Raw genomic sequence first — 24,591 nt, forward strand, 5'->3', positions numbered from 1 at the left:
TCTAACTAAAAGTCTTACGACTATTCCAGCTTAAAACTCGTATGCATAATGAAAATGTACATTGCAAGAACAGAAGCTATGACATATTCTACATCCGCAAAAAAACAACTGTTCAATAAATAATGTTTTTCGTTCAGCACGTTTCATTGATTCTTGAATGCAACAAAGATTATGGTTTTCACCAGTATAATTTGAGCTGCTTTGTTATGTGCTTTATACATTGCATAAACATGAGTGATTAAATCAAATATTGAGAAATGTTGAAAATGTACACTGAAAAACACATAGCAGCTTCTGAAATAGCGCAGCAACAGAGCTTTATTAAAAATTATTCGCTATTTTTAGTAGGACTCGCGCGGAATTAACTTGCCCCCTTAAATGGGTCATCGAGACCATCAGTGTCAACATGATAGGAAAAACAATCCTATATTGTCATCGACCAAAGGTGCTTCACGCCACTTACCGTGAGATTCTCAATCTGGCACGGCTTGAGAAATTTAATTCAATTTCCTCGCTGCAATGAAAATTGTTCCGCAAAAATCTCACAATAAGAGAAAATTATCTTTGTTCTACGTTTCCAGCTGGAGTTTTCAACTTGTGCCTGTGTTCAGCAAACTCTGGCAACAAAAAGGGAAACCGACCTGTCTCAAAGGTACAGTCCAGCAGCTCTCACGGAGCATAAAAGCATATGGTTTTCGCTCACGATATGTGTAGTCTCTCTCTTTTTTTCCTACTATTGCATGATCGTCCCACCAGGACTCGCCAATTTGCCGATTTGCACTCACTTCGCAGGAGGCCTAGACCGAAGCTTTCAAATGCGATTACCATTCAGTCTTCTCTGCTTCATGCTCGCTGACTGACGTATAGGCTAGTTCACCACAATACAATACACTCACTATATAGGGCTAATTACTACACAGAAACGCACTATAAATCAGAAAAAATATAAGCAAATATCTGTTTGACAGGAAAACTTGAATTTTCCTCTCCTGTTTTGTTGCTTTTGTGTACATTATTTTCCAATTTTCCATCTTATTTAAGTGCGTATTCAGTTTTGCCGTGGAACTCTTAAAAAGTCAGTCAGTTTTTATGTGTAGCAAGTTACCTTTGAGTTTTCGGTAGTTGAGCAAACAAATATCGCCACAGAAAATAATTAAGCCGATTTATTGTTAACAATAATAAAATGTGATTCTACTGAGTGATATCTCTGTTTGGAAAGTGTGCTGGATAGTGATTTTGTTTAAAAAACAAACGATTTTCTTGATAGACAACTTGAGTAGAAATCACATTTTTGATTTCGTTTGGAATGTGTCCGTCAATTTTCGCATCGGTAAGCCTACATCAGTAATTTGGTATTGAACAGAGGAGAAATTGGAATCGATTCAGTAGGTAGGAAGAATTGGGTGTCCCGGGAGTAGTGGAAAAATAAACAAAGGCTTGAGCAAGTGAAGAAGAGGTGTTTGCCCATCGTTGATCGGAGGGCAGAAGTGTGATTATATAACTCGTCAGCGTTTGTAATCAGTATACTACCGAAAGGCCACCACAAGGCTTGAAAAGGAACGTTCCCAGAGGCGTTACCCGAAAGTGTATCGTAGTTGGCGTGCGAAAAAGATAAAAATAAGTTCAGAAAACAGCGTTTATCGTGAGGCTGTTCAGGGGATGAAGTCGGATTTGTGAACATAGAAAGCGGTGAACAAATGTTGTAATGCTGTTGCTACCGCTACTGCTTTCGACTACCTATTGGTATGTGCATAGTCGTATCCGGTGGTAGTTTGGTAAGCTGGATAATTTTAATTCACTACTAGCTGCTGATTCAAGTGAGCCTACACATAATTTGATTTGCTTGCATCAGACGATGGTCAGTGATGTCAAATGTAAGGTGTGATGGGAGTTATCGTTCATTTTATATTTATTAGCTTACTACTGTTTAATTCAGTCAGTAAGATTGAAGGTTATGGATAATGCTGTTAGCGTATATCCATTGTTTTAGGTATTTTAAACTAGAAATTCGGAGTTCCCAGTTTTTCGAATACGTGTACAGAGTTCCACGAGCTTCTAGCGTATACATTTTCAATAATTTATGTTATGCGAATTATAGCAACGCTCTGTTAGAATATGTTTAGTTGAATAGTTGAAAGTTGATTTAACTTGAAACGATCGTTTGGAACACTTTCCTAATAGAACCTGAATTGCCTTGAAAAAATATTCTGTCAGCTTCAGTTATTAATTTTTTTTTTATCTACGGTTTTGCATTTGTAAATTCTTTTCAAATAATAGAGCATCGATTGTTTTTTGCTACCGAACATGTAAAAAATTGGAGAAAAGGTCCGCTTAAGTTCAACGAGAGCTTGTAGATTACAAGGGATAGCCCTATGGAGTTGTTCGAACTGTTGATGTTGGACTACTCAATTATTGCAAATTGGTTCAATACTAATTATAGTTGTATCGAGGAGCTCTGTTTAAATAGTAGCGTCTATGCTATGTGAAATGTAAAATGAACTTATGTATAGAAAATTGTCGTCTCTGTTAGGAATAGCCATGACAGTGGCTTGGTAAACATGAACATTGTAATATATATACACGGAAAGACCGAAATCAGCATTTTGGCGAAAAAGCTAGTTGATTTTCTGATTTTAGTTAGTTATTTTTTGAGGCAATTAAAAAAATCTTACTCTTGCTAATTAAGATTTTTTAATTCTAATTCCCTTAATAATAATAAAATATTTTTTTAGTTGAATTCACCAATTAAACGTGCTGTCATTTCCTAGCTAAGGCACACTTCATTTCCATTCAACTATTTTTTTAGTTGAATTAGAGAAATAAAACGTTGTTTTCAATCAACATGAATGGCTTCTGCATTTTGCGGCTATATGGCGCTCTGTCATCGAAAAAATGTTAACACCGTAATGACTACCAGCCACTAGATGGCACACTACTACCGAAAAGAATTTCAGTCGCGGTTGTCTTTTCTACATTGGCAGGTATGAATACGATGTTGTATTGGAGCAAAAGACATAAATGAAACATAAACTTCTTCTTACAAATTTTTCTTCTAAAACTCTGTTTTCTTCATTCGACTTCGCGAAATCGACTCTCTCACTGAAAACTTTGCGTACTCGGAAAACAAAAACCGAATTCAAATAGCACACCGGACGGCGTAGCCCGGAAGATACAAAAAAACATCATTTGACATATACAATTAGAATGCAACATTCGAAACTCACTTCACTGTTCCGCGTAAAAACATTATTACGCACAATCGCTTCAAATGCGCACAAATTCACAAATTTACATACCTTATGATAAAAAATGAACCGGAATTTTCATTTTAAAATTCCCGCGCTTGTCCAATCGGTAAACTTTTTATCTTCCAACGTTGGCAACACTTTTATACACATTCTGTCAAATTTTGACGCATATCGTACGATTAGTTTTTGTTTGGCGTCTATACAAAGAAGTTGAAAAATTTTCATGTGGCTACTTTTATAATAGATGAAAATTTAGAACTTCCGGTTTTTTTTTGATCATAAGGTATATAGGTTTAGAAATTTATATATCGTAACACATGCGAAAAACATCGAAACAATTTACAAGCAGTTTCAACAAGACTGTCCTTTTTACCTTTTTAATGGATTGTTTTGCTTTGACACTTCTGATGAGTTTTTGGCTAATAAACTTGTTAATAAAAACCAAATTACATTTTTGTTTTCTTTGTGCTGTCCTTCAGTAATGATGGTGATAGATAAATGGAAACAGATTTTCTGATTTTAATAATAAAATTAGTTGTCAATGAGAATTTCGTGTTGGATTGAAATATTGCTGGTTTTTGTTCAGGATATTCGCAAACTAAGCACATTCGCTAAAAATAACAGTTTTTTCCAGCAAAGTAAATTCTCAATTTTAACTAATTTCATAGTTGTTTTGGAATTTTTGTTGTTAAAATCAACTAATTCAAAAACAGTAATACGAATTAGGCGCAGAGCTAATTTCGGTCGTTCCGTGGCAGAATCATCGTTATTACTTACGTGTGTGCAGGCGTTGGTGCGTTGTTAGCTGTAGTTGGCGTACCTTATCCTACATAGGGTACAGCTGGTTTTGTTAAGAATGTTTCATTGTTGTTCATGGCTGTCACAGATGTACTGAGGTTGTTTGGGGTTGGTGTGAAGAAAGCACAATTGTCCTTTTGGTGTAGTTGTCTTCTGGTCCAGTTTATCTCATGGCTTTCCCTGGTGAACAGGTTTTTGGCAATATTGACATGCGATCATCTGATTGTCATAGATAACAAGTGATTTACACGAAATCTTTGTATCCTGGCCGAATATAACATAAGAAGGTATGGCCTTCTTCAAGAGCATGCGTAACGTTCTTCCACACTTCTTTTACGATGGAAAGAATCTCTCCGTACTGGGACCGGACATTGTTGCTACCGTCGAGTTCTGCGAATATACTGATCGTTGACTGATGCGTGCAGATAATGCACACGCACTTCTATAGCATTATCTTCCATATACTGTTATGTTGTACTTGATATTTTCATGCTCTTCGTGCACATGGTTATTGTGTTTAACGAATTGAATTGCTTCCCACTCTTTATAAAACTGAATGTAAACCACATTATTTGTCTTGTTGCATTGAAGCAAATGCACTTGTTTAAGATCGTGCTGCATTTGCTCCTCAAGCAAACCTTCAAGTTCTCGTATCAAAGGTTGAATTTTGCAACAATAATTGTATTCTTTCGTAGTGCCGGTGGAAGCTTTCGTTCGTTTGGTTCACTCGTTTAGAAATCGTTCTATTCTTCACGACATAATACTGTACTTGGTTTGTGCCGTCCCGAACATAGGCGGTTTTGTTTTATTGACTGCCTTGAATGAGATTGGTATGTGAACTGCAAAGCCGAGCCGTTCCTCGAATTCTTCATCTTTAAACTTTGGTGGCCCCGGTTTGCCCCTCGTCTACCAAATCCAAATTGCCACCTTTAAGCCATACCAACCTCTTCCGACACATTCACTCAGCTAGAGCTTGCTTACCAAACACTTCCACCAAAATAGAATGATTTTCTGCGGCTGTTGAATTTATGAAGAAGAACTTCCAGCAAAAATACTTAATTCGTCACAAAGTTCGACATTTTCATTGTAAAGAAGAGTATCGTTATTTAAAATCTGAAACTGTATGACAGTAGCTTTCCAATGCAGATTTGGAATGATAAATCACTGGAAAAAAAATCAAACTTCATCTACTTATGTAATGATACTACCAATTTGTTTACCATTGGTTGAGCCACTGATCACTGTTTCGACGATTTTATTTTTCGTATTTTGAACTACTATATAAAATACCAACACGAAGTCCTACGTCAAAAGTGTACGAAAATACTACAGTAAGCGAAACGATGATTGATTTCGTCATTTAGAATATGGTAATTTTGATGCTGGTTATCTTGATGCTTAACGCAAGAAGTACTTGAAGTAAAAGCAAGATATTGGGGCTCTTTACGGTTTGAATCAAAAAGACGTTGAACGTCGTGTATTGTTTTATTGAACGAAGGGGAACAATTTTTAGAACTGTCTGATCAAGTTTTCGCAATGGAGAACAGACATTCATGTATTCAGAAGATAGAAGATATAGGATAGGAAACCAAAGAAAGAAAGCATAAGACATAACGCAGAGCACAGAATGCAGAACACAGAAAACAAAAAATATATGATAAAAGACCGAAGACAGAAAATAAAAGACAGAAGACAAACCACAGAATACAAAAGACGGAGGCCAAAAGACAGAAGACAGGAGATAAAACACAGTAGTTTCAAAAACATAAGATTGAAACAGTAGAAAAAATGTTGACGGCATCTGTTAGGTGTTTCAATAAGCGATGTGTTGGTTGCCATTTGATTAGTCGAGTAACCAAATTATTTTTCAAATTATTCTGTAAAAAAATTCTGGATTAAATCTTTCAATACTTCTGTTTCTGCGATGCTGACATTGAAAGTAAATGTACATTTCTTTACGTTTCGTCTTAGACTCGTCAGTGCAGAGCAGTTCAAATTGAACTGCTTATTGCAAACTTGAACAGTTCAACTTGAACCGCTAAGCAGACGTAAAGTTAATGCTACTTGCAAAACACTTATCATTTGGTACCGAAGTACCACGTCTTTCCTGACGTGCCGAACGAAAACGTTGTTTTCGGCATATACTGGCCGATGCAGGTATGGTCATTTAGGGGATAGCCTATGTTTGTGCTTAGGGCACATAACCGTTTTTACTTTTCTTTACGTTTCGTCTTAGACTCGTCAGTGCAGAGCAGTTCAAATTGAACTGCTTATTGCAAACTTAAACAGTTCAACTTGAACCGCTAAGCAGACGTAAAGTTAATGCTACTTGCAAAACACTTATCATTTGGTACCGAAGTACCACGTCTTTCCTGACGTGCCGAAGTAAATGTACAAATTTTCATCTTATCCTTTGGGTCAACGAGTTGAACAGTGATAGCAGATCTTATACTAAGTTTTTTCGACATGAAATGAATGGTGATGCACAGATGAATATGGGTACAATTACCCTCTATTCACAATTCACAAATCTTGTGAAAATGAAATTCACAAAGCTCTTGTGAGCTAATGAGGTCAAACAGAGAAAATGGTGTTAATACTGATCATCTATACAGGTCGATGAAAATAATCGAACTCAATATATTTTTTCATCTTCTATTCTCTTTCCCTTATTTTCCATCTTAGCAGCTAAATTTAGACGTCCAAAGTCTCGAATCAGACAAGCTGACGCCGACGGTTCTCAGTAGCTCACGTGCTTAGGAAGCAAAGCGTCTGAGGTCCGATAAATTAAAACTGCAAGGCAAAACAGCAAAAGGTTTTTTTTTTTAAATCAAGTTGAACTTGAGGATACAACAAACTCATTCTCTCTTTTCCTTTTCAGAGTTATTGTTGACACTGTTGCTACCGTCGACGGAGAGACTAGCGTTATAAATGACTAGCTCAGTTATAAGTTTCGTGTCTGCTCATGCTGCATCGTTGAGAAGCCGCACCGGATGGAACATCCGGGCGGATCCAGAACCACTCAAGCTACTGATGCTGCAAGGGCAGCGGAGAAATCATGTTTGCCATCCCGTGGCATATCCTAGTCGGGTACAATAATAGTCGTTATTGTTATTGTTATTGATGTTTGTTTTTCGTACCGTCGAAAGCTTTAGAAGTATATACAAAAAAAATCAAAAAGATACACAAACGGGAAGACATCAGCAAGTTTACTCTATTCAGCAGTAGTACAAAGGAGGCAACATAGCATCATGGGTAATGGAATGAATAAGGTAATGAACTCATTATTATATCATGAGAGCTTGGATCTTAGAAGTGTGGGGATTACATTATTTGATGATGCTTTCGTTGGTGTGCAATTCAAGATACGGATGAAAAATAACGCTTTGATCTGCTTCTTGTTTTTCTATGCTATCTACGTTCAACTGACAGGTGATGCCGGGTTTGTTCATTGGCAATTACAGAGACTCAAAAGACTATCAACAGTTGGACCGTTTCCAAATCACGCACATTGTCTCAATACATGATAGCCCACGGCGTTTTCATCCGGTAAGTGTCTTTGGATTTCATCATATGCATACGATCTTCCTCCTAATTGAATGGAGACGCACGGTTCTCCTTCTAGAAACGGCTTTTCTCGGACTACCTGCAAAGTCCTGAAATGATGAATTTTCGTTTTTTTTTGCTTGACAGGACAAGCACTACCTCTGTGTGATGGCTGCCGATACGCCAGACCAAAATTTGTCTCAGTATTTTTCCGTCTGCAATGATTTCATACATGCTGCGCGTCTGAAGGATGGCAATGTGTTGATTCATTGTTTAGCCGGGATGTCCCGCTCGGTCACGGTTGCCGTTGCCTACATTATGACCGTCACGCCGCTCAACTGGAAGGAAGCCCTTAAGGTAGTCCGTGCTGGTCGCGCCATTGCTAATCCCAATCTAGGCTTCCAAAATCAGTTGCAGGAGTTTGAGACTAGCAAACTGTTGGACGTAAGTTAGACAATCGTGTACATCGACTCGATGTCTCTAATCGGTGACATCTCACTATAATCGTCATTTGTTTTCAGGAACGAAAACGGCTCAAAGAACGCTTTCCCAGTTTAGCACTGGAAGACAACGATAGAGAGCAATGTTTTGTAGCTTTAGATCATTTTGAAATTTTGTTAGAAAATAAAGGTGTTTGTGAAGGCCAATGCAAGTTTGGGAAAGACTGTCCAACAGGTGAGAGTAGTCCTTGTTTTTTTCCCCACCTGCTGCCGTCCTTTTGAATACCGTAGCTTATTCCTAGCATCATCTGTGTAAATATCGCATCGAAGCTACCGCCGCTGTAGAGAATTGTGTTGTTCAGCTTATCGCTCATCATTTCATTTCGTTTTTACCTTTTCACTTTACAGCTATTCTCATTATCAATTCATAAAAAAACGCTACCTTCTTCAGCAAAACCAAGACATTATCACCCCAAAAGGCAATCGCTTGATCACATATTCGTACCAAACGAAAGCGCGAGTAAAACATTCATGTAAACACTTAGCACCATCTTAGCTCTCATTTTCACTATTTGAAAAATAAATGTAGTGCGAAAAAGGACGCATTTTGAATCAGTTAGTTGTACGAATTGTGTACAGGAATCTGCCGCTCGGAATCGCGTGGGCTCCGCAGGAAGGCAACCCCACCGTCCCCGAGAAAGCAATACAATCTAACCGCGTCGCCGTCAAGCTCATCCCAGCTGTCGGTACGTAGCTTGTCGGCGGTCCAATCCTGCCCAACATCCCCTCGGAGTTCGAAAACCGGCAACAATCCACGGGCAGCTGGAAACCATACTGCCGAGCTCGATCTGGATGAACTAAGCGATTTACGGCGCAGCTCCAGCATTGTCAGTACTTATCGTCCACGGAGCGTTCCTTCCGGACTGTACTCGTACACAGGTTAGTTGGTTAGACTAGTGGTACGATTAGTTTTGTAAGTTTTAGCTTCAAGCGAAAACGATATGAAGTGTATGTGCAATATTTGGCTACATCTCAATGCGAGTAATTGATTCTTCTTCTTCCTAAGTGGAATCATCTTATTTGAGATGACGAGCGTTGATTGCCAGTAAATTTTCGATTATAAATCAATGCAGTTTACAACCTATTATTAGTCTCGTATTACCGCAACACAGAGTCACCTCAACATGGATGGAAATTTTTTCTTTCTCGCGAAAATAGTCCGAAACTCATCCAAGCTTTAAGCTCAGTCAATATGATCTTCGAAAGCCATAGGAACGAATTATGACTTTCCGTCATAAATACAGGGTGATTTTTTAAGAGCTTGAGAACTTTTTTAAACAATAAAACGCATAAAATTTGCAAAATCTCATCGGTTCTTTATTTTAAACGTTAGATTGGTACATGACATTTACTTTTTGAAGATAATTTCATTTAAATGTTGACCGCGGCTGCGTCTTAGGTGGTCCATTCGGAAAGTCCAATTTTGGGCAACTTTTTCGAGCATTTCGGCCGGAATAGCCCGAATTTCTTCGGAAATGTTGTCTTCCAAAGCTGGAATAGTTACTGGCTTATTTCTGTAGACTTTAGACTTGACGTAGCCCCACAAAAAATAGTCTAAAGGCGTCAAATCGCATGATCTTGGTGGCCAACTTACCGGTCCATTTCTTGAGATGAATTGTTCTCCGAAGTTTTCCCTCAAAATGGCCATAGAATCGCAAGCTGTGTGGCATGTAGCGCCATCTTGTTGAAACCACATGTCAACCAAGTTCAGTTCTTCCATTTTTGGCAACAAAAAGTTTGTTAGCAGCGAACGATAGCGATCGCCATTCACTGTAACGTTGCGTCCAACAGCATCTTTGAAAAAATACGGTCCAATGATTCCACCAGCGTACAAACCACACCAAACAGTGCATTTTTCGGGATGCATGGGCAGTTCTTGAACGGCTTCTGGTTGCTCTTCACTCCAAATGCGGCAATTTTGCTTATTTACGTAGCCATTCAACCAGAAATGAGCCTCATCGCTGAACAAAATTTGTCGATAAAAAAGCGGACTTTCCGAATGGACCACCTAAGACGCAGCCGCGGTCAACATTTAAATGAAATTATCTTCAAAAAGTAAATGTCATGTACCAATCTAACGTTTAAAATAAAGAACCGATGAGATTTTGCAAATTTTATGCGTTTTATTGTTTAAAAAAGTTCTCAAGCTCTTAAAAAATCACCCTGTATTATAAACTTTCAGAGAGCCTTATGAAAATCGACAAAAATATTCAACTGAATTTAGTAGGGCTCGTTTTATGAGAATCATTATGCAATACAGGAAAGAAGATAATTTAAATGGAAACCAATCTACACCAATCCATATAATACTTGTGATTGTATTTGATGCATGATAATTCTCCGAAAAATTCTCTACACAGTAAATTTTAAGAATAGTATCTTTTTTTTCATAAATACGTTTATTTCATAGGCAATATACATAAGGTTTTCTTCGCCGTCCACAATACATAGTACTTTAAACCGAATACATTCCGAATATCATATAAGTATGATGGTATTCATTAGTTATTCTAAACAATGTTTTTATCAAGCGAGTAGCTATTTTAAATTACATTAACTAAAAGAACGTTTATTTTGTACATGATTTTATAACTATTTCAAGTTTATTTGTATCAGTTCATCACTTTTATTCAATATCATATAGTTGGCTATTGGTTGAACTAATAGAAGAGAAAGGGGTCTAACATAAAATAAAATTTAAATTGGAACTCCTATGGACCTAATGAAATGATAAAGAAGTTTCATGTCAGGAAGGTCACGACAAGCAAGAATGTCGCGATCTGGGACATTGGATAGTTTACCTTGAGTACGCAAGAAATTTATTAGTTGAGATTTGACATCACGATACTCCACGCATGTCCAAACGACATGATCAATATCGCGATAACCTTCGCCACAAGCACAATGATTAGTCTCGGAAAGTCCAGTTCGAAGGAGATGTGCATCTAACGTGTAGTGATTGGACATGAGTCTGGACATCACACGAATGAAGTCTCTACTCACATCCAGTCCCCTGAACCATGCCTTTGTCGATATTTTAGGTATAATTGAGTGCATCCACTGACCCAGATCATCTTTATCCCAAGAAGTTTGCCAGCTGGCAAGTGTTCTTTGGCGAGACACGCTATATAATTCGTTGAAAGCAATCGGTCTCTCATAAATTTCACCCTCAATAGCACCACGTTTGGCTAAAATATCGGCTCTTTCATTGCGTGGAATGGAGCAATGAGCCGGGACCCAAACTATTGTGGTTTGATAATTATTATTCAATGTGTCGTTCAGGCATTGCTTTATTTTGCCCAAGAAAAACGGTTCATTTATGCCAGCAGCGTTTGAACGAATGGCTTCAATTGCACTCAGACTATCTGTGAAGAGAAAATAATGGTTTGGAGATAATGTGACGATTTAACTCAAACTATAATGAACTGCTGCTAACTCTGCTATATAAACAGATGCATGTTTTTGAAGCCTAAATGAAGCCGAAACATTATTGTTGAATATACCAAACCCAGTAGCCTCTTCAATTCGTGATCCGTCCGTGTAAAATATTTTCTCAGAGTCAATATGCCTGAACTTACTTGTCAATATTTTTGGGATTTACAACGAGCGTAGATGTTCCGAGATTCCACGCGATTCCACTGTCATGAATCCTTTTTGAGATTGAAGCTCAGCTAGCCTTTCGAAGTTGTTTCTAACCACGGGATTCAGTACCTCACATCTTGTTAGCAGTCGCGACGAAAACTCCCAAAAATGATCTTTCAAGGGAAGAACTTCTGTCAGAACTTCAAGACTCATTGTATGTGTCGATTGCATGCAGCCTAAAGCAATTCGCAAACAACGATACTGAATTCGCTCCAGTTTGATAATATGAGAGTTTGCAGCGGAACGAAAGCAAACGCATCCATATTCCATTACTGAAAGTATCGTTGTCTGATACAATTTTATTAGATCTTCCGGATGAGCACCCCACCAAGATCCTGTTATTGTTCGAAGAAAATTTACTCTTTGTTGGCATTTTGTTATCAGATACCTAATGTGTCCTCCCCAAGTGCATTTGGAATCAAACCACACCCCGAGGTATTTGAAAATTAAAACCTGTTGGATCATTCTTCCCATCATATGAATCCGAAGTTGCGCGGGATCATGCTTTCTTAAAAAGACGACCAGCTCTGTTTTTTCCGCAGAGAATTCGATACCCAGATGAACAGCCCAAACGGTATCTTGCAATGGTTTTTGGAGATCAATAGCTTTGGATCCAGTAACTGAAACAACGCCATCATCTGCCAATTGTCTTAGTGTACATGGGGTTACTAGACAGCTGTCAATGTCGTTAACATAGAAATTTTACAGGAGCGGACTGAGGCATGAGCCTTGTGGGAGACCCATGTAGCTAATTCTGATTGTTGCCAAATCGCCATGTGAAAAATACATGCACTTCCCTGACAAAAGGTTGTGCAAATAATTATTTATAACCGGTGGAAGTCCATGTTGGTGGAGCTTGTCTGAAAGAACATCAATGGAAACTTAATCAAATGCTCCTTTAATGTATAAAACTACAGTTGGTTATAACATTCGGAAATTGTATACCTTAGAAAGGAAATTATCATAATGCTATACGGGATTCATTTCAGGCTTCCAGAAGAACCGAATTGTGGAATCATTTCCAATATTGACCACTGTACTATTGGTTTTATTAGCACTCGTTTGATGCGAATGTACAGAATGCGAAATTTATTTTAATTTTCTATTTGTAAATAAGCCTTTTTGATTAGCACCAACAGGTTATCTACCTGCAGCTTACAGTTGTCTTCGTCTCGAAAAACAATCTCTCCGTTTTAATGCTTTTTACTGAATGAAAGATAATGGTGAAAGTTTGATAATTTTCCATTTTGAAAAATCACCGGTTTACATGAAATTTCCGAAATCGACAAATTATTTTCAAATATCTTAAAATTGGCTGAAACGATAACATTTAGTGTCATAAAAAAAATGTTTTTTTTTTTTAATTCATCGAAATCGGAAATTTATTTTTTATGTCAAATATCTTAGAATTGCTCGAAACGTTGAGATAACACTAGAACTCGACGTTCGATTTCGGAAATCTTAAAATTAAAAGTCCCAGAGAGTCGATTTTTTCAAAAAAAAATCGAGATGACTCATGATCTCGACGTTCGGTGAGGAAGCACAAGAAAGTCGAAATTGATCGGTACACAAGTATAAGGAAATACAATCGGTTAGTGAATCAGGAGGATGTATTCAAACGATTGCTTTTAAAGTCAGATAATCTCTGTAATAACATTATCAAATAGAGTGACAACAAACGTGTGTGAAATTTACCTTCCCGAATATGCACCTGAATTAGTTTTAACACTCTAGAAGACAAAAACACCTTATTTTCATATGTAGCTGATAAATGCATTACAGTACAGTTACTAGAGTATTTTTCAAAGAAAAAACCCAATGTTTGAACACAGTTTAAAAAACTTAAAAAATATCTCCTCCACCTTTTTTTATAAACATGCTCGAAAGTATTTTCTATCAAATGCAAGAAACGGAGTCTTTTTCGTTTGCCTCAATATCAGATACAGCAGTTTAAAAATAACCCATTTTTGAACTAGTTTTGCTCAGAACTTCGGTTCAGAAAACGCTACCTGAATGCGACAGTCATCAAAAAATTGGTTTTAACAATGTTAAAAAATACTTAATATGAAAAGTGAAAAATAAAAATGCTACAGTAAAATATCTGTTTTTTTAGGAACACCCTAAGTTGCTCTTTAAAAATAGCTGTAACACTAAAACCGTTGGAGATACCACAATGGTGTCTTCAGCAAAGCTGCTCGATATAAGTTTATCTACAATTTTGCCGAAGGATGCAGTCCTCTATCTCAACACATCTGCAAAATAATTTTTGGATCACTTTTATAATAAGAGCCACCCTAATACCATGTACATCAAAATATGGCATATGTTTTGAAGAAATCATAGCTCTAAAGTATAAGGTTAAGCCACAAATGTTTTTTCCCCCTAAATTGTGGATCCGGAGCACTGTGCAATGCAATTTAACTCGGAAATTTTAAAATTTTCGATCTTCTACCTAGTTTTTGAGATTCTACGGCAAATCTAAAACAAAATCAGAATTTTAGTAGTTATCAATTGCGTTTAGATTGGGCATTAAAATTGTTTAGATCTTTTGTGCAATGCAAAAAATAATTATTTTTAGAGTTTAGGTATATTTGCCTGAATTTTTAAGATTGTCAGTGAAATCCAAGTTTCAGTTTTTTTTATAAACTTTGTTCACAATAAATTCTCAACTAAAATAATGAAAAAATATGTCATATAATTTAAAAGTTTTGTTTGGCAAAATTTTCTCAATAATAAAAATTCTCTGTACTTGTACCAAATTTCTTGAGATTCTTTAAACGGATATACAATTTTGTTCATCAATACATTGTTTCTGGTAATGATTCCAATATTCTGAATCAAAAATCATCTCTTTTGTTCGAATTGAGACGTGATCCTTCTATCCGGCAGGTATATCTTAGCGTGCTGCTTTTGCACGCCAAGCTCTACCTGTTGGCAGATCAGCTCAGTCCTGTATTTCTACCGATAGTTTGAGACTGACAGAAGTGGCCACTTCGAATCAGCTAGAGCAAAATCTTGACTCTTGCTACCAGCCTCTCCACTAATGCCAGCTTGTGACAAGAGATTCTAAGAGGGGGCGCGTCGGAGCCGATTGTAGGCCGTATAAATCTGGTCTTCCACGGTTTCTCGGCCAGAGTCCAGCTTGTGGAAAATGGCTTGTAACTAAGCTCAGCCTATTTCAGTGAGCAGAGAGTGAGAAAGACGCTTCCGAACAGATCCATCCGACACTAAAACCAGCAAGTCATGATTCTCTCAACTGGAGACAAAGACAACCGCTGTTCAGCATCAAAACTGAAGAATGAAAGGTGATATTCACTACACGCGAGATACGACCGGGGTGGACAAGACTTAGACGTATACTCGTTTATTAACAATTTCTTCATTTCAGTAAAAACCATTCAAGCGAAGAGGTTGTGTTTCGATTGTACTGGCTCGTGAGTTAACGGCTGCTACCGAGACAATTCTAAGCTTCAGGTAGTTAAACTGCCCATAGCAAACGCAATATTCGGGGCGTTTCCCGACTGGAAAGCTAGCAACGAAGGCCATCCCGTTCATACGCACAGAGGTGTAGAGACACAGAGGTGCGAGAGCATAGAAGTGACGAGTCACAGAGGTGCCATCGCATAAAGGTGCGAAGACGAAGGGGTGCAAAGGCACAGAGGTGCTAAAGCAACCCAGTGCTGATCTACCAGGTACCAGAATTTGTACGCTGCGTAGGATCAAAAGAGACGGCATATATCGCGAGGTGCTACACTGCAAGCATCGCATTTGATCGCCACCAAGAGCAAAAGCACTGTACCTGGGGTCAGGTACAGCAAGTGCAGTGGTGTTCACAACGACGGCAGAGCAACTGAGATAGCAGTAAACGACAGAAGACTGCCAATTGGAAACAGCAAAAGACTGCCAATTGGAAATCGTTGGAAGAGCTTCACGTCGTTCTTCACGATAAAGGAACAGAGACATCAGCTACAAGGTAGATTTAATTTAATTTATTTTTTATTTCTTATATCTGAAATTTTACTAAACATAAGTTTTTATTTTGGTATTATTAATTTACAAAAAAAATTTAATGTAATGGATGATCTCATGGAAGATCATCCGAATCCGATTCCGGATACTAGTAAAAGTTTAAATACTCCGAGGGCTAAACATTATCCACAGGGTACCACTGGGCCATGGATAGTCTATCTTCGAAAAAAAGAAAAGATTTTAAACTTGATGCAAATTACAAAGGATTTGACATCACATTTCTCTGAAGTTAAAGAAATCTGTAAGGTTAATAGAGATAAAATTCGAGTTGTAGTTAACGACTTGAAACAGGCAAACGATATTGTAACCTGTAAATTATTTGCTATTGAATATCGAGTTTACATTCCATCGAAGGAGGTAGAAATTGACGGTGTTGTGACTGAAGCAAGTCTGACAGCAGATGATTTACTTAAAAATGGAGTTGGCCGTTTTAAAAACTCCATGCTTGAGGGAGTTAAGATACTCGAGTGCAAACAATTGTACTCAGCATCTATTGTCGATGGAAAAAAGTCTTATCGTCCCTCAGATTCGTTTCGCGTAACATTTGCCGGATCTGCATTGCCTAGCCATGTCTATATCGATAAAATTCGTCTTCCTGTTCGGCTTTTCGTACCGCATGTTATGAATTGCACGAACTGTAAAAAATTCGGACATACAGCTACTTACTGTAGTAATAAGTCCAAATGTATCAAATGTCAAGGGCCTCATAAGGATAATCTTTGCGATAAAGATGTTGAAAAATGTGTTTATTGTGGGGAAAGCCCTCATGATGATCTTTCAGTGTGCGCTGCATTTAAGCTGCGTAAAGACAAAATGAAGCTTTCTTTAAAAGCACGGTCTAAGCGCACATATGCAGAAATGCTCAAAACGGTCATACATGTCTCCCCTTTGGAAACCGAAAACGGTTTTTCAAATCTTGCGGAGCCAGAGGAATCTGACTCTGACGGAAATAGTGAAGATACCTCGTTTGTCACTCCTCAAGGGTCTGTTAAGAGGAGATTAACAAACCACAAAATACCAAAAAAGACACCTAAAATTATACCTTCAAAAAAAGATCCCCGTGTTAAAGCTAAAAAGCCAAATTTAAAACCAAAAACTGTGCCTCCTGGTTTGTCAAATTCACAAACCAATCCAGGAACTAGCTCAAGAAAAGACAATAATCCAGTGGGCTCCATTTCACATTCACCAACAGGATTACTGAAATTTTCGGAAATTGTAGAATGGATTTTCGCTGCATTCAATATTTCTGAACCTCTAAAGACCATCATAACAGCATTCCTTCCAATAGCTAGAACTTTTTTGAAACAGTTATCAGCTCAATGGCCAGCTCTTTCAGGTTTTGTATCATTTGATGGATAATTTATCATCCGCCGCAAATGATTCAATCACTGTCCTGCAGTGGAATTGTCGAAGCATCATGCCAAAACTTGATTCATTTAAAGTTTTGTTGCATAGTCAAAAATGTGATGTATTTGCTTTGTGCGAAACATGGCTTACATCAAACATAGCCTTAAATTTTAATGACTTTAACATTATACGTCTCGACAGAGACTCCCCGTATGGTGGAGTGCTTTTAGGAATTAAGAAATGTTATTCCTTTTATAGATTAAACATTCCTTCGACTTCTAGTATAGAAGTTGTTGCTTGTCAAATAAACATTAAAGGAAAGGACATTTGCATTGCTTCGGTATATATTCCTCCAAGAGCTCAAGTTGGACAACGACAGCTTAATGAAATTGTCGAAGCCCTTCCTGCTCCACGTTTGATTTTAGGAGATTTCAATTCGCACGGAATGATGTGGGGTTCCGTTTACAATGATAGCAGATCATCTCTAATATATAATATTTGCGACAATTTTAGCATGACGGTACTAAATATGGGTAGCATGACACGGATCCCAAGACCTCCTGCACGTCCAAGTGCATTAGATTTATCTCTTTGTTCGACTTCAATTCGACTAGATTGCACCTGGAAAGTATTTCCTGATTTACATGGTAGCGATCATTTACCAATCATCATCTCAATTAGCAGTAACAAAGGCATTGCTAATTCAGTTAATATTCCATATGATTTGACAAAAAATATTGACTGGATTAAATACCAAAGTAATATTTCAAGTGTCTTAACTTCAATGGAAGAGCTTCCCCCACTTGAAGAATATGACTTCCTCGTTTGTTCGATTCTGGAGGCCGCAGAACAAGCCCAAACCAAACGATTTCTTGGTCCATCGTCTAACAGAAGACCTCCAAATCCTTGGTGGGACAAAGAGTGCTCAGATGCTAAACACGCGAAACAAAATGCTTTCAAGACGTTTTTAAAACGAGGAGGAGGAACTCCTCAGAATTTTGAAAAATTCTTGGTTTTAGAAACCAAGTACAAGAACATACTTCGGGTTAAGAAATGCAGCTATTGGAGACATTTTGTGGAAGGTTTGTCAAGAGAAACCTCAATGAGCACTCTTTGGAATACGGCCAGACGAATGAGGAATCGTAACGTAGGAAATGAGAGTGAGGAGTACTCGAATCGATGGATATTTGATTTTGCGAGGAAAGTTTGTCCAGATTCCGTTCCTACGCATAGCATTGTTAGGGAGTCTTCTTCAAATGATGATTCCATTGATAGCCCCTTTTCAATGATGGAATTTTCCATAGCACTCATGTCTTGTAACAATAACGCTCCTGGATTGGACAGAATTAAATTCAACTTGGTGAAGAATCTGCCCGACCTCGCAAAAAGACGTTTGTTGGAATTGTTCAACAAGTTTCTTGAGCAAAATATTGTTCCACCTGACTGGAGACAAGTGAAAGTTATCGCCATTCAAAAGCCGGGGAAACCAGCTTCCAATCACAACTCATATAGACCCATTGCGATGTTGTCCTGCATCAGAAAATTGTTCGAAAAAATTATTCTACGACGTCTCGACACTTGGGTCGAGACGAACGGTTTGTTGTCAGATACTCAGTTTGGCTTCCGTAGAAATAAAGGGACGAATGATTGCCTTGCATTACTTTCGTCTGACATCCAAATTGCCTTCGCTCAAAAGCAACAAATGGCATCTGTATTTTTAGACATTAAAGGAGCATTTAATTCAGTTTCCATTGATGTTCTTTCAGACAAGCTCCACCAACATGGACTCCCAGCGGTTATAAATAATTATTTGCACAACCTTTTGTCAGAGAAACGCATGCATTTTTCACATGGCGATTTGGCAACAATCAGAATTAGCTACATGGGTCTCCCGCAAGGCTCATGCCTCAGTCCGCTCCTCTATAATTTTTACGTGAATGACATTGACAGCTGTCTAGTAACCCCATGTACACTAAGACAATTGGCAGATGATGGCGTGGTTTCAGTTACTGGATCCAAAGCTATTGATCTGCAAAAACCATTGCAAGATACCTTAGATAAATTGTCCGTTTGGGCTGTTCATCTTGGTATCGAATTCTCTGCGGAGAAAACAGAGCTGGTCGTCTTTTCAAAAAAGCATGATCCCGCGCAACTTCAGCTTCATATGATGGGAAGAATAATCGAACAGGTTTTGACTTTCAAATACCTCGGGGTGTGGTTTGATTCCAAATGCACGTGGGGAGGACACATTAGGTATCTGATAACGAAATGCCAACAAAGAGTAAATTTTCTTCGAACAATAACAGGGTCTTGGTGGGGTGCTCATCCGCAAGATCTAATAAAATTGTATCAGACAACGATACTTTCAGTGATGGAATATGGATGCGTTTGTTTTCGTTCCGCTGCAAATTCTCATATTATCAAACTTGAGCGAATTCAGTACCGTTGTTTGCGAATTGCTTTAGGCTGCATGCATTCGACACATACAATGAGTCTTGAAGTTCTGGCGGGAGTTCTTCCATTAAAAGATCGATTTTGGGAGCTTTCATCACGCCTGCTAATAAGATGTGATGTGCTGAATCCCATGGTAATTAATAATTTCGAACGACTAGTCGAGCTTCGATCTCAAACAAAATTCATGACAGTATATTTTAACCATATGTCACAGGAAATCAACCCTTCAAGATATATTCCTATCCGTGTCAGCCTCCTAAATGTACCTGACTCAACTTTATTTTTCGACACATCCATGCAGCGCGAAGTGCGTGGAATCCCGGACCACCTACGCTCTATGGAAATCCCAAAAATATTTTCAAGTAAGTTCAGGCATATTAACTCTGAGAAAATGTTTTACACGGACGGATCGCGAATGGAAGAAGCGACAGGGTTTGGTATGTTCAACAATAATGTTTCGGCCTCATTCAAGCTTCAAGAACCTGCATCTGTTTATATAGCAGAGTTAGCAGCAGTTCATTATAGCTTGAATGTAATCGTCACATTATCTCCAAACCATTATTTCCTCTTCACAGATAGTCTGAGTGCAATTGAAGCCATTCGCTCAAACGCTGCTGGCAAAAATGAACCGTTTTTCTTGGGTAAAATAAAACAGTGTCTGAACGACATATTGAATAATAATTATCTAATCACAATAGTTTGGGTTCCGGCTCATTGCTCCATTCCAGGCAATGAAAGAGCCGATATTTTAGCCAAACGTGGTGCTATTGAGGGTGAAATTTATGAGAGACCGATTGCTTTCAACGAATTCTATAGCGCGTCTCGCCAAAGAACACTTGCCAGCTGGCAAGCTTCTTGGGATAAAGATGATCTGGGTCGGTGGATGCACTCAAATATTCCTAAAATATCGACAAAGGCATGGTTCAGGGGACTGGATGTGAGTAGAGATTTCATTCGTGTGATGTCCAGACTCATGTCCAATCACTACACGTTAGATGCACATCTCCTTCGAATTGGACTTTCCGAGACTAATCATTGTGCTTGCGGCGAAGGTTACCGCGATATTGACCATGTTGTTTGGACATGCGTGGAGTTTCGTGATGTCAGATCTCAACTAATAAATTCCTTGCGTACCCAAGGTAGACTATCCAATGTCCCAGTTCGCGACATTCTTGCTTGTCGTGACCTTCCATACATGAGACTTCTTTATCATTTCATTAAATCCATTGGAGTTCCAATTTAAATTTTATTTTATGTTAAACTGTTTTCTCTTCCATGAGTTCAACCAATAGCCAACTATAAGATATTGAATATAAGTGGTGAACTGATACAAACAATCCTGAAATAGTTATAAGATCATGTACAAAATAAATGTATTTTATTTAATGTAATTTAAAATAGCAACTCGCTTGATAAAAACAGTGTTTAGATTAACTAATGAGTACCAACATACTAATATGATATTCGAAATGTATTAGGTTTAAACTACTATGTATTGTGGATGCCACGGCGAAGAAAAACTTATGTATATTGCCTATGAAATAAACGTATTTATGAAAAAAAAAAAAAAACAATTTCTTAAAGCTATTTATAATAAGAAAAGTGTTGCATTGAATTGGAACGTTGCGCAACATATGACGCAACGTATTGTTGTTTTCTCTTTCCATTCCACATCGGGAGTCCTGGCGGTACGTCCGCGTCCCTAGCTATGCATACGCGCGCATCTGGTTTACATAAATTTCTGCCTGGTTCTCTTAGCCGGCATTTGTTTACCTCCTACATTGAATAGTCTATAAGGCCCTAGCGCGCAGCTCTGTAAAATCTATCCTGCCTGTGTGCATATGCTGATCCCGTTCTTAAGAGGAACGGAAAGGTTTTATTACTATGGAAAATAAACATGAGACTTAAACTGGGGTAAACAGGTCTAGTTTTCTTATCTGGTGGTTGAGCATTTTTTATGCTATATTGAAATGTTCGATCGCGTTTTGAAATCCTGGATTTGAATTTGATGAAATGAATGAAATCTGCCGGGTAACTTTTCTAATTTTAAGCCGTGCTGGAACATCTTTAATTTTTGAGTTATATACAAACATGATTTTTTAGGGTTTTCTTTTGATAGTACAAGAATGGTAGTTGGGCGAAAAATGGAGCTGGTATCACTAGCAATCGAATGATGAGTAAAAATATATAGGTCATCGCTTTGGATTTCGAGATATTTACAATCACAGTAAAAAGTCTCGCCTTTTCTGAGGTCATATGTATAAAGTTTTCATAATAACTTTGGGTAGACAACCCTATTTTTCGCATTTTATTTCTGGAAGTTGTACCTTTCCAATGGTGAACAAATTTCGAAAATCGGTTGACTAACAACAAAGTTATGACTCGGTTTAGTTGAAGTTCTCAATATCCTATTCGCGATGCAGGTGCCGCATAAATGCAGATAGGGCATATTTCGAGCTTGAAAAAAAACTTGGAACAGGAAAAATCAGATTTTCATTAGTTTTTCCTGAGCGATTGTCAATAATGACATACTTAAAATAATCTACAAACTTCACAAAATTCGGCGGTGTAAAATTTATCGAAATTGGTCAAGCAACAACTGAGCTATGATAGCTCAAAGTTACCGTTCCAACTTCTTTTGAGGCTAGGTATTAGGAGTGTTAATGATTTTTTTTTTTGTATTTGCTCCATAAGTCCTAAGCCTATTGAACCCTCAAGTGCTTTTTCCTCAGCTTATGCTAGAGTACGAACCAGAGTGAGAGTGACGACAACTGTTTGTTTGGATTTTTTGAGTTCTTGCCAACATTACGGGTGCGATGACTTCAATTTTTACAGTATCTCTACTACGAATGTGCACGGTTATTCCAAATTGTTAACCTTGAACAGACGATGTCAGTTATTGAATCATTCATTGAAGCATTGTGTCATGATCAATCTACTCATTGCTGATTATTCCACACAGGTTCTGCACCTCCTTCCATCCATGGATCACGGGTCGATTTAACGGGTAGCGTTAAAAACACTGGTTCGGCCATCTATCTTGGCACCAGCAGTCCTTCCGGAGCTGCCTCACCGGCAGTCAGTCGTCGCGTTAGTTTAAGATCAACACCAAAATCCACCCCAAAGTCTACACCGGACTCATCGCCGAAACCGTCTCCTAAAAAATCTGCTTCGAAGGCAACAACAAAATCACGAGCCAATACCACTACCGCGAAAGCAGCAATTACTGTAACTACTACTACTATTACTAGTACTACTATTAGTGATCCTTCAACAACAACAACAACAACAACAATTACTTCTACTACTTCTACTAGTACTATTACTACCAATAGTAAGAGTAGCAGTACCTCGTCAGCTAAAGTAGCTGTCAGCTCAAAATCTACCACCTCGAAACAAGACGCCTCAACCGCCGCAAGTTCTAATAGCACAAATGCCATCATTAGTACGACAAAAAGCACCAGCACCAAAACGTTCGTCAAGGCGTCTTCATCAAAACAATCGTTGAATGTACTAACTAGAGATAGCAACGCTAGTGGCAATAAAAGCAAAAAATCGGCATTAGTAAATATGGAGTCCTCGTTACAAACAGAAAAGGTTACGAAAAAGTAATCATCCATATCCATATTACAGCTCGAGAATTATCAAAATTATCAAAGAATATCAAATGTCGATATTTTGTCTGAAAGATAAAAAAAAAACAGAATATATATTTACTACATCGCATGTTAAGGAAAACGTAACACATAAGTGAAAGATTGCAAGGCAACGTAACGCAAAGCTAGCAGTACAATAAAAACAAGTCAAGGATCAATAGTTGGAATAGTATGATAGGAACTACGCAAAGATAGCATAATAATCCGCAACTATGTTAAGCAATTTTGTGAACTGTTTATTTTATATGAAAAACAAAAATGCAGAAATAAAAACCTGTTTTACAGTGGCTTCTATCAAATGAATGGAAGGAAATGCTTAGATTCTGTAAACGAAAAAGCTTAGATTCCGATTAGATTTTGTATTTCCGAATCCTCCAAATAAAAATATTTATTCGAAACGTAGCATGAACTCAACATTTTTTCCTAATGAACATCATTATAAATGATTCTTAACTATATTTTTTCTACTGCGTTTAGTCATTATAAATATAGTTCTTTATTTTACCAGTACCCATCATAAGCTGGATGGCAAAATGGTAGATAAAAACTTGCGAACCGTAAGCTTTGAAGGGGCTTCAATTTTTCCAAGACTCCCATGATGAAATGTTAGCTAAGCATGAGTTTTTTAGGTCAATACCGACTCCGGTATCTTTTGTACAACTTCATTAATTCATGTGTAAAATTTGAAATATTTTATTTTACAGTTACAACATAACTTTTCAGAAAAAGTTTCGAGGATCAAGAGTGAGAATTTATAGTTCATGGTTTTTTCTTGCTGAATCCCTGCATTTGAATTCATTGTATAAGAAATAATCTGGCAAAATCTGGAAACATCAATGCTAACAGAAAAAAGTCCCATTTGATTCTTTACACTTTTTTTGTTTCAATTAAAAAGGTTTTAACATCTTAAGGTCATTCGTCTCTTCGGACCAGAAAATCTGTCTGACCCTATGTGCGGGGTTGGGAATCGAACCCCGGTAGGCTATGTGGAAGGCATTTGCTCAAACTTTAAAAAAAATACCGAGGCCTGGAGGGCCGAGTGTTATGTACCAATCGATTCAGCTCGACGAACTGAGCAAATGTCCGTGTGTGTGTGTGTTGTCAACAAAGAGGTCGAGATCTCAAAGATGACTGGTCCGATTTTGATCAAACTAGTTTCGAATGAAAGGTCTCCCCGTCGCACAGTGGTTCGAATCAATAAAAACGTGGACATAAATTTGTAGCTGCCAAACCATTCTTTAAATGTATATAGTTGCTTTTAAGAAATTTTTTACAAATATATACCGCGTAATTTGATTCTATCCCTAATTGTTCATGGCCTACTTTGACAAAAAATATAACCATAACTTTTTTTCTGAAGAGATAGAAAAA

General features: G+C 37.8%; 1 protein-coding gene across 3 annotated transcripts; it reads left to right on the forward strand.

Annotated features, from left to right (window-relative positions):
• The first annotated feature begins 828 nt into the window (after window positions 1-828).
• Window positions 829-23,562, forward strand: LOC131434966 (uncharacterized protein DDB_G0271670). Of its 3 annotated transcripts, none has more exons than XM_058602342.1 (8): window positions 830-1,330; window positions 6,732-6,861; window positions 6,928-7,318; window positions 7,479-7,595; window positions 7,740-8,036; window positions 8,114-8,267; window positions 8,672-8,971; window positions 22,527-23,562. In XM_058602342.1, exons 3-8 carry the CDS (start codon window positions 7,298-7,300, stop codon window positions 23,174-23,176), a joined length of 1,539 nt encoding a protein of 512 aa, XP_058458325.1. In that variant the 5' UTR covers window positions 830-1,330; window positions 6,732-6,861; window positions 6,928-7,297; the 3' UTR covers window positions 23,177-23,562. The 3 variants fall into 3 exon arrangements, with proteins under 3 accessions (XP_058458327.1, XP_058458325.1, XP_058458326.1); XM_058602343.1 differs by having other exon boundaries at window positions 6,735-6,861; XM_058602344.1 differs by having other exon boundaries at window positions 829-1,330; window positions 6,928-7,595.
• Window positions 23,563-24,591: the final 1,029 nt, after the last annotated feature.

Source organism: Malaya genurostris, chromosome 3 (assembly GCF_030247185.1).
Source record: "Malaya genurostris strain Urasoe2022 chromosome 3, Malgen_1.1, whole genome shotgun sequence".
NCBI lineage: Eukaryota > Metazoa > Arthropoda > Insecta > Diptera > Culicidae > Malaya > Malaya genurostris.

Coding starts and splice junctions, on each gene's coding strand:
- LOC131434966 (XM_058602342.1), top strand. CDS start 7,298: ATGGGTAATGGAATGAATAAG. Junction 8,037..8,113: donor AGACTAGCAAACTGTTGGAC/GTAAGTTAGACA, acceptor ATTTGTTTTCAG/GAACGAAAACGGCTCAAAGA. Junction 8,268..8,671: donor TGGGAAAGACTGTCCAACAG/GTGAGAGTAGTC, acceptor AATTGTGTACAG/GAATCTGCCGCTCGGAATCG.